Raw genomic sequence first — 13446 nt, forward strand, 5'->3', positions numbered from 1 at the left:
TTGATTTTTATCCCATGATTTATTTTTCATAAAAGGCTGTATAGTAAGGCTTTCATTTATTTATTTTTAATAAGCACAATTTTTTGATGAAAAAAAACCATACTGAACATTTTTTTTTTTCCTAAAAACAAGCCTTATACATAAAAAAAAAATAAGGCTTACTATTTGAAACGATTAATCGAGCGAGCAAGTCGGGGCCATACTTATTCTCAACTCTAAATTGCATATCTTTTAGAGCATTCGACTTCACTGCAATAAACACGAGAAGAAAAAGATGAAGTTTCTTAAAAAGTTAATGTTTAAATGTGGACATGGATCTTGGCGATGAAACTATACAAGGACCCCAAAAGATTATCTTTTGAACTGTGTGAGCCACACATAAACATGCACTTCCCATAATGAAAATGCAATACCAAATTTGTTTGGTTTTTTTACACTTTAAGCTGCAACTACAAAAACAGTGAAACACAAACCAGCACTATTCAAACATGGGAAGATGTCCTCTTTGGAAGAAAACAGTTCTTTGGGGGGACTCCACTTAACAGCCCGCTGTGTGCATGGCGACACACAAACAAGCTAGCACCACCAAAAATCACGAGCAAAACCTTTCTGATTTGGTGACGCCCAATCGCCGTGACAACGCAACCCTCCAAAGCAAGATTCGCTCTTCCACATATGCCAAATACTGCAGGATCAAAATCCATACAGATTATAAATACATTATTGATATTATATGTACACATCATAACCAAACAAAGCCATAACCTCATTCATGGATCTCTTAAGGTTGTTTTCTTCTCATCAAATGAAAAGAAGCAACTCTCTGGGAAAACGGGCGCGACCAATTGGCTGAGGATGCATTGGCACCTCTCTGAGGTCAAACTGTAGCACTACTCTAGACTCGCGCTCAGACTTCCCAGATTATGCTAAAAAATCTAGAAAGTCCCCAGGTGGGAAAACACTGTTCAAACGAGAATTTGAGTTTTGTTTTTCTACAAACACGGTCCCAAGACGAGTCAGTTGATCGGGTGGGGTCCTCTTAGCTGTTGGTGACGGTGGTGCCGCTGCCCAGCTTGATAATCATCTGCTGGCAGTCGTGGAGGGTGCGCTTGTCCCCCAGCTTCTCCAGCGTGCGGGCGGCGTCGGCCAGCATGCCCACCCGCTGGCCGGGAGCAGACAGGAAGGATGGGGGGAGGTAACGGCACGCCAGCATCACTGCCTCCGCCTGCTCGCGCTGGCCCGGCCGTGCCTCGCACTCCTCTGTTGGACAAAAATGCCACGTTAGGCGAACTTCTTAGTGTTCTAAATGATGATCGTCGGTGCTGACAGAATCTTCACGTCAATTTGACTCGTAGTGAGGAAGACAAAAAGAATAACCGCCACCTTTGAAATGAATGATAATAAAATTGCACACATACACAGGGATGAGAATGGCAAATGTGAAAAAACACTTAAAAGTAGCCAGGGGTCTGGGTGGGGGGCCGACCGGGGGTCCATGTACATGTGTGTGTTTTACATATACACACACCCACACACACATATAAAAGAATTTTTCTTTAACAATATCATGACAATAGCATTCCCTTACCTTAAATGTAACATCATGTTGGTTCTTTCTAAACCCACATGCTTGTAAAAGTAAAAAACTACCTTTGTGTTTTTTTGTTTCGATGTGCTCCTTAATGTTCCTAGTGCCGCGACCTCCATAGACAGAGAATACACAAAACCTTCCCCGGGACATCGACTTTACGGATATGTTCCGTCAGGCAAGTGGTTACAGACTGTGTTCCTAGTTGTACGATGACGCTGCTCTCGAGCCATGCCCATCGTGATCCCGTTCGGCTTGTCTATTTCCCTGGCACGATGCTCATGCTGGCGAAAACCTTTGCTGAGTAGGCCCAAGATCCATCTAACTAAATAACTCGTCTACAAGTGATGAACCCCCAATCGCAAATTCACATTGTGCCGGTGTAAAAACACTAGTTCTCCGCGTAAGTTACATTAACAAGTGGATTTGATGTGACGAAAGTAGCACCAAAATGCTGCCGAAAATAAGGCGGATGTTGTCGCATCACTGCTGCCAGTGAGTTAGGTTTACAGAGTCAAGCCGATTTCCATACTCACAGCTTAACTAATTTTGCCTTGAGATGTGCCAAAAGATGCCGTCGCGGCGGGCGGGCGAATGCTTGCGAATCGCCGAGGCTAACGTTGCCCGGCCAGCTGGCCGGCCGCGTCTATATGGATTCACACGATTCACGAAAATAATACTTTGGACGAAAAAAAAACACAGAAATCCGGGAGCCACGGAAAATTCTCATCCGTGATGCAAGGATTTTGCCTGACAGTGACAAAATGATCCATTTCCCCAGAGTTTTTTTGAATGGTCAATCCAAATGACAGTCTGTCCTAATCCTAACCTAAAACTCTAACCCTAAAGCTGCGAGTGCAATTTTTGTCGAAAAGCCACCCACCTGTCTTGGTTCCAGGTGTAGCTCTGCGTCGCAGCGAGCGATCCAGTAGCTGATGCGTGCGCGTGGGACTGGCCCCCGCCATCAGCCTGGCCGTAGCCTCATGAAGGAACAACTGTGGGAGAAGGGGGATGAGGACGCGTGAATCAAGGAGTCACGTAACGATGACTCATACTTGTTGCTTGGCTTTGCCAGTAGCGCTGCTTTCAAATAATCAAGTTCAATTGCAGCACTCTTTCTCGCATATGCTCTCGCGCTCGCTAGCTCTCTCTCGCACAAGCTCCCCCTCGCGCTCGCTAGCTCTCGCTCGCTAGCTCCCCCTCGCTAGCTCCCCCTCGCGCTCGCTCGCTCCCGCTCGCTAGCTCCCCCTCGCTAGCTCCCCCTCGCTAGCTCCCCCTCGCTAGCTCCCCCTCGCTAGCTCCCTCTCTAGCTCCCTCTCGCTAGCTCTCCCGCTAGCTCTCTCGCTCGCTCTCTCTCTCGCTCTCTCTCTCGCTCTCTCTCTCGCTCTCTCTCTCGCTCTCTCTCTCGCTCTCTCGCTAGCTCTCTCTCTCGCTCTCTCTCTCGCTAGCTCTCTCTCTCGCTAGCTCTCTCGCTAACTCTCTCTCTTTCTCTCTCTCTCTCTCTCTCTCTCTCGCTAGCTCTCGCTCTCTCTCTCGCTAGCTCTCGCTCTCTCTCTCGCTCTCTCTCTCACTCTCTTGCTCACTTGTGTACATACCCTTCGCATGGCTGGCCTGAAACTCTGTGCCAGCTTGCGTAAAGAGCTGAGGTCCTGCTGAAAGCCTTGCAGCTCGGGTGGGGAGGCCTGCTGGACCCCCGCGGAGCCCGTCCCGGCCGCCCCCTGCAGCTGCTGTTGCTGGAGACGCCACACATTGGTTCTCATCACCAACAGCAAGTCGCACAGCAGCAACTGCACCACCTGCGGAAAAATGGCCATCGATGGCACATTAGATGACGGCCATCCATCCATTTTATGTCAAGAGAAACCTATTTGTGCTTTGGCATTTGCAGGAAAAAATTTGCAGGGCATTCCTAATGTCGTTGGTGAGTGGACTTTTTACATCTCGTCACGATTTGAGGCAATCAAAACAACGCCATTCTACTGGATATTGCTTTCATATCTGGTTGTGGACAAATATTAACATTGCCTTTGAAAAAAAAAATAAAATCAACAAGTCAAATGCTGTCGGAGGCTCGGCTCTGTGTTGCGCTGCAGGAACATTGCACTTGGCGTACACACATGCAATGCAACTACAATGCACCACAGCTCAGGCCCAAAAAAACATTCTGTGCACCAGTTGCTGCGTGTGCGCGCACGTGTATGCGTAGTGTGAGTGATGATGCGGTTGTGCAGGCAATTTCCTTGTGTTTACAACTTAATGCATGGCCATGTGCGGGCACATCTGTCACCGAGTATTTCCGTGCGTGCTTGAGCATGTTTTATACTTTCAAGACAGACATCATCGCACACATGCAGAGTGCCCTCTCAGGAGTGATAAGCAACAACTTTTATGGCAAACAAATTTGCACGCTTGTAAGTGCCAGTGTGCACGCGCACGTGTGTGTGCGTACCTTGTCTAAAGTGGAGCTGTGGGAGTGCGGGCCCAAGTTGAGACTGTCTCTGAGCAGGGCGCTGGCCTTGTCGCTGTGGCTCAGACTCAAGTAGCAGTTTTCCGGCTTGGACAGCAGAGCCCGCACCGCTCGGAAGGTGTTGAGACAAGCCTTGGGCAGGAGGCTCCTGACAGCGTGAGGGGAGCCGAGCATGTGTGCGCGCACACACACGAGCACAAAATGCGGGTCAGTGCGATGCCGACAACACGACCGAGGGATCCGCTCGCCAAGCGCCAACTCACTCCGCGTTGTGCAGTGTTCGTGGCAGGTGCTCGACAGTCGGATAGAGCCTCTCGGCGGCCGCATCGTCCCCTTGGAGCCAGTTGATGATAACCACGGTGACAGAGGACCACCATTTAGAGTGGGGGTCGCAGCCTAGACGATGGGACAAAAGCAGCATGAGGTCAAGACCGTCAGCAAGTACGGCCCTCGCTTAAGAGGCTTATAGTAACGTAAACACCACAAGATGGCAGCAAAACGCTTCATACGGAGAAAATCTTCACGTCCCAAGCCAACATCTAGCCCAATGATGAAGCCATGCTACATCGACAACTGATCAAGTGGTTACATTATTCAAAGTTTTCACTTAAGACTTTGAATAAAAGAAATCTGTTGGAGGCGTTCGTTTGGTTTTTGTTTTGGACTCTTTGCTCCATTGGTACAATTTCTCTTCTACTGCTATTTGGAAGTATTGATAAGAGATGACCAAATAACGACGCTGCTACCGGCACGCTTCAACGTGCGCTGACATTGTCGCTCAGCTCCCAGGGTGGAATTTAATATGCACGACAGCGACGACAGACATCTGCTCTCTGTGTTTGACTTCGAATCAAACTGTCACAGCCCTCTGCTAAACTTACGACACGATGAGACCTGAGAGCGTTTAGACGACTCGCTTAAGAGAGCAAAGTACTTATTTGGACGTGGGGCCAGCACGCAGCAAATTCCAACAAGTCGATGCCAATAAAAGGCCGCCATTAAAATCCCCGCTGTGCCCTCCATCCCTCCCAACTCTCAAGGTGATCACTGATTTGACAGGCCTGAAGATAGATGGAGCAATCCAGCGGATGACTTTTGTTTGGCGAGCCAGCCTCTGCTCAACCACTTTTTTTTTTTGGCTGAGCTGAGCAATCCGATCCGCAAGTACAGAGTGAAGCGGTGGGAGGGTGGAAATCAGTCCACTCAATCTCCGTAAAGTGAAAATCAAAGTTAGCTTGCGGTTTCTATAGGGAACATGAAGGCAAAATGGGAGCGGTGGACGACATCAAGAAAGGCAGTGGCAAGCAAGAGTGAAGAAGAAAAGTGCCGTTGCTTTTCAAACACTAAGGCTACAAACAGGTATCGTGACAACCCTAACGACAATAAAAAGTTATTATCCATCCATTGGTCATGGCGACAATGGCATGCAATAAATTAACTTTTTTATTTATTTATGTGCAATTGTATTTTTTTCCATCTGACTTTGACCAGTCAGATGCAATCTAAGATGAACAACAAGTGGCAATACTATCACAAAATAAATAAAGACCACAATTTCTCGTAATAAATCACAATTAATAAAAAAAATTCTACTACTGCTAATATCTACGACGCTTGCAACAGGTGTTTGTTGAGTAAAATGTTGGAATTAATGTAAAATAATCAAATAGAAAGACTAAACTGATTTAATAAGTGTTAAACATAACCTTGAAAACTTTGTCCTTTGCCGCCATCTTGTGGCATCAATAACTTGTGTCTTTTCACTATTATTGACGGGGCTCGATCAGCATTCGGTAGCGCAAATAATAGGGTATTATATTTGTGGTTACGGGCAAAGTACTAGTGACAAAAGTAATTTACCTGTGACGGTGGCCATGTTGGAGCCAATAGCAAAGGACTGCGACGTGGCGCCAGCTGCATCGGAAGCACTAATCAGCAGCTGCAGATACTCCAGGGCATCTGCATACTCCCTGAGGACAATCACATGAAAATGAAAAGCATGAAATCATGTGATTACAACTCAGCAATATCAGGACAGCCAATCAAATATTGATACCAAGCCATTGTTCCCTTTGTAAAGGCAGAATATTTGATGTGGCTCTTGGATTGGATTATGATTTATTGATATCATCAGGCAGTGGTCGGTTGGCGCTTTATGTGCTTTGCTCACCCTTCTCCCTGACTGAGGCTTTTCTCCCCCTTTGGCTGGGCCACGCAGTAAAGAGCCTTTTCCAGCAAGTGTTCTCTGAAGGCTTGAGTCACCTGAGCCAACGGGTCCACTGAAAGAAGAATCAGGCAACCATTTACATGAGTTACATCTTTACAAAATTGTTAAAAAAAACAATCATCCAAGCCCAGATTGCAGCTCTACCTACCAGTGTTGCCGGCCTGACTGTAGATGCTCTCTTTGGGGATGCTGCGAATGGCCCAGTCCCCGTCCACAAAGAAGCGGTGGCCAAGAGGGTGGCAGAGCCACTGCATGGCTGGAGGCACGCTCCCACTGGACGACAGGCATGCCTGACGCGCGCTGCTCAGGAACACACGCTGATAACAAGACAAAAACACAGAATCTTTATTCAGATTGGAACGCTAATAGCCAATTTTCACTTATTGCCAAGTGTCGTTCAGCTTGTAGTCCCTCAGACAAACACTTTACTACGGCACCTGTGCAAAACATGACAAGCAGCTGGGCGAAATATATTGACTGACTTTAGCACGGGATAACCCAACGAGCGCTGACGAAAGGGTGCTCACAGAGGTGAAGTGCAGGATCCTTGGCAGGCTGGCTTTGACTCGAAGCGCTGCAGACACATAGACCTCGGCCAGCGAAGCCACGGGCAGACAGGAGCCGGCACATTCCGCCAGGTTGACCGCGCTGAGCGCCATGTGCACGGCTGAAAGGTGGGTCCCATTCAGCTTGCCTGTATGCCAAGTCACATGTTGAGAAACGCACCCTGTGCACTCTGTGCTTGCATAGAGGCGCAAATACAAATAAAAAAGTAGACGTAATGTATGTGCTCTGACAAGGAGTAGAAACTGTTGGTGTTTTATCAAAAGTAAGAAGAAAAAGAAAAGTTGCCAGTAAATGAAATAGCCAATGACAAACACCTGGAAAAAGAATCTACTTGGGTGCAGTAAGAAAGTATTTGTACTCAGAGCCAACCTGTCATGTGCAGCTGGTGCAGGCGGTGGTAAACCAGTGCAGCGTCTCGGCTGCTCTTGCACGCGTCCTCCTGCAGGGGGCGGTCCGATCGTAGTCCCCCCGCCCGGGCGGCCAGCCAGCGGCCCACCCAGAGGCGCTGAAGGCAGAATCTGAGGAAGGACCACAACGAGGCGCAGGCCAAGTCCAGCTGGGAGGTGGGTAAGGGGCGACCCAGAGCTTTGAGACAAGTCCAAAGGTTCTGGCCGGCCTGAGCAAAATCCCCCTATGCAGCAAAACGCCAATCAAAAACCATTAGAACAGTCATGCTTCTCACGGATTTATGATGGCATTGTTTTGAATGATCAAGCCATTTCATCTCATTCAGGTACACTGAACATACTCGCGCCAGGTCCAGATCGGCCTGCTTGCGGTGCCTCCAGAACAAGACCGAAGATCCGGAATGAGGTCTGGTCACAGGCTCTCCGTACACCAGAAGGCGGATAAGAACTCCCGACACCAAGATGCCGTTCAGAAGCCAGACCAGAATTGTTGGTAGCATCCAGTCCATCCAGCCCCATGAGTCAGCTGTGGAGAACATTTTGGACAACAAGCCGAGTGAAGACATGTTACGCAGGACGTATTTCCTCACTTCGGGTCGCCTCCTCTTACCCGCAATGTCCAAGCCCAGAACGCTCCTGCCCGCGTGATGGGGGGCACCGGAAGCGCCGCTTGCTGTGTCGCCGCCAGATGAGCAGATCAGGTTGGCCAAGGGGTTGAGGGAGAGGAAGAGGAAGGTGAAAGCGCAGAGCGCCATGCGAGAACGGTCCAGCATGCCGCCGGCGCTGCTGCCGCTCGCCGATGGGTCCAGCGTGGTCACGTGTGGCTGGTGCGCACAAGACAGGGAGCCATTCAAGTGAGGGGGGGAAAAAGGTACAGAAAGTTTCAAGGCATTTTCTAATTTGCCAAGAAACATGGGCAATGGACTGGTTTATAGATAAATTATTGGGTAGGTGTTAGATTGTCAAACGTAAGCACTTTCATAAGGCTACTTTAAATGCATTATGTTTGGACTTGAAGCAAAAAACTTCAAGATGCTCTTAAATATTAAAAGCCAGTAATATTTTTTATATGTAGTTCATGCACTTGGGATGAAATGTGAACAGTACATCATGCAGAAGTCAAATCAGCCCGCATGCACATTAGGGCTGCAACTAATTATTATTTTAATAATCCATTACTCTGTCAATTATTTCTTCTATGAATTAGATTTTTTTTTTAATGTTTCTTATTTCCATCCCTTTGTCCAAAAATTGGACATTATTTCAAATTGAAAATGAACAAAGAAAGTGAATATGATTAAGTTACTGGCTTGGGAAAAAAAAACAAGTTTTGATCATTGTTTTCCGTAGTAAAAGTTAACAAATGATCCCTTAATTTTCAAAGGCTGAAATTGCGCACATTGATTTTAGGCTCTTAAATCAAAGTGCTCCCGGAGAGCGGCATCATACCTTGGTATCCTCTCCCATCGGGCTGTCAGGTTCTGAGTCACTGGTGCAGTGCGAGAAGGACGAGGGTGAACCCACGTCAGACGCAGGCGGCGTAGGCAGCTCCATCTTCACGTCGACCACGCTGTCCACCTCCATGGCAACCAGGTCCTTGAGAGACTCTGAGGTAAAGAAAAATGCAGTGGGGCGGGGGGCAATCAATCAAGCACACGGAAGGAAAGGCATCGGCTGCAAGAAGAGGGCAGTTAGACGAGCCTTTCCACTCGTCACCAAAAGGTCAACGACTAGAAATTAGCAGAGAAAGTGGGAAAGAATCGAGTGAGGGCAAAAAGCAGGACGAGTGCATACTGTTTTTCTGGGCTGCCATTTTCAGTGCCAGGTTCTCCTGTTTGAGCTTCTGATTGGATTGCTGCAGGAAACGGATGACGTCGATGGCTTTCCTCAACACAGCTGACTTATTGAGCTAGGACACGCAAGAACATAGTTTTGATTTGAACTACACCGACAATTAAAATTTCTCTGTCACTAGATTGTTCTCTACTCATTTCCATCCAGAATAACAATGACCAAACAAATCACTATTGTTATAGCACTGAATTTGTTTGAGGGATGCTAAGATGGAGGAGATAACCCACCTTGGCCTCAGTGCCTGCGACCAAATCTTTAAGCTCATTGATTTTGTCGTTGATGGACGAGCGGTAGCGCTTCTCGATGGCATTGTGAGCCGTGCGCTTCTCCCCCTTGGCGGGGAAAACGCCTGTCTTGCCGCTGTTGATGATGCGATTGATTGGCAGCTTCTCGGCATCCACCATGACGGGCACGGTAGTCAGGAAGGTGCCCCCGCCCACAAATGCCTCGAAGTACACACAATGGCTACTCGTGAAGCTTACATCCCAACTTGCAGTATTAAATGGGTGGCAATTCAACCCAGTAGCGTTAGCGATTCCCAAACATTTGTTTTTGAAGGAATGGATACAACCAACAGTGGATTTGACTGAAGTACTGGTTGGGAATTTGTTTACCTGCAGTGAGGCGCTCTGAACTGGCGTCGTGGTGGTGGCCAGCGACGTGGGAGAGGCCACGGTGGTGACGATGCAGGGGTCATGCTTCAGCGTGGTCAACAGCAGAGACTCGGCTTTGATAAACTGGGGTTGCAGTAACACCTGCGAAACACGTCAATTATCTTTTTCCATCCATCCGCCCAGTCAACAAGCACTGAATCGGACCGCTCGAGTTGTACACTCACGGGTACTTGCTGAATATGAGACGTGAGCGCGGGAGCGGGCGGGCTTCCCGCCGCGGCCAGCAAAGGAGAGGCAGCACTCAAGCCTTGAACTGGAGTCTGAATGGCCATTGGCTGGATCTTGGGAGGCGAGGAGGACAAGGTGGCCGCCGCTTGGCTCACAGTGCTGCCGACTGACAACGGGGAAGGCGTGCCACAATCAGCAACCGTTTTTATCTCAGCAGACAGGTTACAATATTGGTGAACCATGAGGTGAACTCTTATCTCATTATAAGGCCTTGATAGCAACATTCAGTGTGTGCTGTCTTATCAACTTTAGAAAGAAAGGACAGAAGTAGGTCACCTTTTTCCCTCTAACATTGAAACTAATTGCCAGGTGATATACTATAAAATCACCAAGCGTTAGTCCTCAAGAGAATTCATCACAGGAAATACCTATGAAGCAGTTTTGGCCTCCGTTTGGAGTCTGGCTCTGAAGGTGCGTCGGCATTTGGTTTGGAGGCTTGGGTGGAGTTTGGGGCGGTGAAGAGGAGGTGAACGGTTTTGGGGGGGTGCTGTTGAATGCAGCGTTTAGAACCGGGGACCCATGAGGTGAAGTTCCTGGGGCAGGAGCAGCCTGGCCCACAGCCGACTGGGACGCTTCCACTTTGGGCGGTCCGACCGTGTGAGATTGCTGCGGGGACGCCGGTTGCTGCCGCGGGGTGGGGATGGACACCTGGGCCAGCGGGGTGGGGATGGACACCTGGGCCAGCGGGGACTGCTGAAAGGTAGTGGTAGGCTGGAAGGCCTTGTCTGGGCTGGATGAGCTGCGGGTAATGGGAGGGCCCAGGAGCGCATCCAGATGAGGGCTGCTGCTCAGGATGGAGGAGGAAGAAGAAGATGTGGATGGAGGCACAGTTGCGGTGGGCAGGGGGGAGGATGATGTGACGACTTGGGGCAGACAAGGAACTTCCAGACTGCCGGCGGGTCCTCCTGTGTACGGAGGGTTATCAAAGAGGCTTCCGAGTTCCCCTTCCTGGTGGAGGAACTTGAGCATGTCTGAAAATTAAAAGCATCATCAAAATTGAAAGGACAACCACGTACAACATTTTACAAGGCACCAATTACAAAAGGTCCACTCCAAAATTTAACACGTATATTTGATGCTGTTTGAGTTAAAAAAATATATCTTTACTTTTTTCAAACACAACAGGTTGTCTGGATATATTCCTTTTTTTTTCTTTTTTTTTTTAATTTGACGGATTTTACCATGTGTTGTAATTTATAGCAATGACATTTCACCAACAAAATCCACCTGTTCCACCTAATCTAAGCCTTAACTCGTAACTATTACTAAATGTTATACTTTATATTATTAATTATATTATTGTTATTGTCATTCAGGAACAGTGATATGCGAGAGAAAAAACAAGGGCACCAAAAATCATCAAGTGACAAAACATTAGTCATAAACAGAAAGAAAATCTGTGTTTTACGAAGCGCATTTGGGAATAAAACCAATTCAACAAATCTTCTCTGAATTTGACTACAAAAATTGATAGCCTTCAAAGAAATCCTTGGATTGTATTTGACAATTCTAATTTGAATAGTGAGACATGACGCGTAATGTTTTTTGTCTGAATGTGATGGTTCTAAGAATGATAATTGATGATAATAACAGACCATTGTTGCTTTTTCTTTCTGTACAAACAAGCCGGCTGGGGTGTTTTTTAAATTTCCGGTAGTTTTATGGATGAGGTGATCGCTCTTGTCCAATCACAGCGCGTATCGTCCAAGACAGGAAAGGGCATTACGGAGAGGTTACCATCGGTCACAAGTGAGCCAGCGTCTAACGTCTATAATGTGACCTAATTTATTTCCCTGTTAATTTGCCGGACACATAAAAAAAAAAATTCTAACTCCGATAAGAATAATCAAGTCTTAAAAACGAGATATATATTTTAATGACGGTAAACAAATATGGGTTAGTCGTTTTTTACCTAGCAGCGCCACATGCTGGGCTACACAATAAACTAACAATAAATGCAATACGGTCACTGTTTTTTTTCCAAGCAAATCTATTCGGTTTTTAGTAGACCTCCGTGCAATTTTGGTCAAATGAGGTTCCGTGAACCCCTCAGGAGGAAACGAACGCTAGTAACCTCAGTCTGGGGAAACTTGCTTGGGGGCGGGGCGCCATCACGAGCACGTTAGCCTTGCCTTTTTCTCCATCTTGAAGTCAATTTATACACGTTTAATCTTGTACAAATTAAACATGCTTTTCGAAGCGTATGTTAAATGACACAATTGCCGTAAAACGTTTCGAAACGTAAATTTACCGCGGTATACAGTTCATGCGAATAGCTAGCTGGAACAAAGCTACCAACATTTAACAAAGATGATTCAACGTAAACGCTTCGTGCTCTTTAAAATGCGTTTTTAGACAACACAATGTGAATAGGATATTTACGAAAAGGGGTTGCTAACGAGTTGTCGCTGGTAGGCTGTGACTGTGTTTGTTAGTGAAAATCAGAATTCTTACCATCAATGTCGCTAAGAAGGGCCGTGTCTATCTCGCTGGGGTCATGCAGCGACAATGTCGGATCCAGATTATCCAACGAAGGATCGTCAAACGACAAAGTGTTCATCTCTGCTGTTTTGTTTTTAGGATAATCCAGTGTAAAATAAAACTATACAGGGGGGTCTCCCAGCGGCGAATACTCGTCAGCTTCTCGGGGAGCTACATTGGCCGAAATGTAGCCGAAACACGATGGAGGAGAATGTTTCTTTTTTTGCCGAGCTGTCAACTAACTGGCCGGTGCTAACCCCATGATGCCTGAGGGAAACCTGTCAAATAAAACACTAAAGCCCATTCACCACTTCGTGTTTAGCCAAACTCGCCCGCCTCGCTTGAGAACAACAGACTGGTAATCCAACCAATCATACGCTAGATAGTCAAATAACTTCCGCGTTCACCTCACACCCACCGTGTTGTTTTGTTTTTTTTCTTACAGAATGTGGACGTAAACAGACGACCGCTGTACAGAAGACTAAGTATAATTCCACACAGACGTTATCTATAAACTGCATAGCAGATTGTAACCATCATCGTTTTCTTTAAATTCATCAAATTAGCGCCAGTTGATTTCAACAAAATCTTACTACATGAGCGGCTATCGAGTGGGTTTGTCTCTTGAAAGCCAATAGGGAAGCCACCCTGCAAATGGAAATAAACATCATGTTTGCTTGACTCGCATTCGTAGCCCAGCCTGTAGAACCAGTAGAATTGTCCAATGGGAAGTGCAGGAGCGGAGTGGTGTGATCAGACGTCACAACTGTGAGCCTGGGATTACATCATGATTTTTGCAGTTTGACGAGCATCAGGGAAATTACCCGACGCGGATATGTGGAATCAAATTTTAATTATTACGGTCATCAAAAACCAAAGTTTAAAAATAATTACAAAATACATAGTTTTAAAAACAAATACTGTCACATGTACACAAAACCCTAGCTCTACTG

At 47.0% G+C, this 13446-nt stretch overlaps 1 protein-coding gene across 1 annotated transcript; it reads right to left on the reverse strand.

Moving 5' to 3' along the window:
- Positions 1–41: 41 nt before the first annotated feature.
- On the reverse strand, positions 42–13140 carry srebf1 (sterol regulatory element binding transcription factor 1). Its single transcript, XM_085933714.1, has 19 exons — positions 12467–13140; positions 10381–10983; positions 9949–10118; positions 9725–9865; positions 9338–9556; positions 9051–9165; positions 8706–8863; positions 7867–8080; positions 7598–7782; positions 7219–7480; positions 6810–6976; positions 6431–6599; positions 6226–6334; positions 5916–6025; positions 4319–4451; positions 4038–4203; positions 3184–3384; positions 2472–2583; positions 42–1260 (listed from the first exon to the last, which is right to left on the reverse strand). The coding sequence occupies exons 1-19, from the start codon at positions 12570–12572 to the stop codon at positions 1040–1042; spliced, it is 3561 nt and encodes a 1186-aa protein (XP_085789840.1). The 5' UTR covers positions 12573–13140; the 3' UTR covers positions 42–1039.
- Between the last annotated feature and the right edge of the window lie 306 nt (positions 13141–13446).

The sequence above is a fragment of the Syngnathus leptorhynchus genome, chromosome 16, assembly GCF_054491065.1.
Source record: "Syngnathus leptorhynchus isolate UIUO chromosome 16, UIUO_Slep, whole genome shotgun sequence".
Lineage (NCBI taxonomy): Eukaryota > Metazoa > Chordata > Actinopteri > Syngnathiformes > Syngnathidae > Syngnathus > Syngnathus leptorhynchus.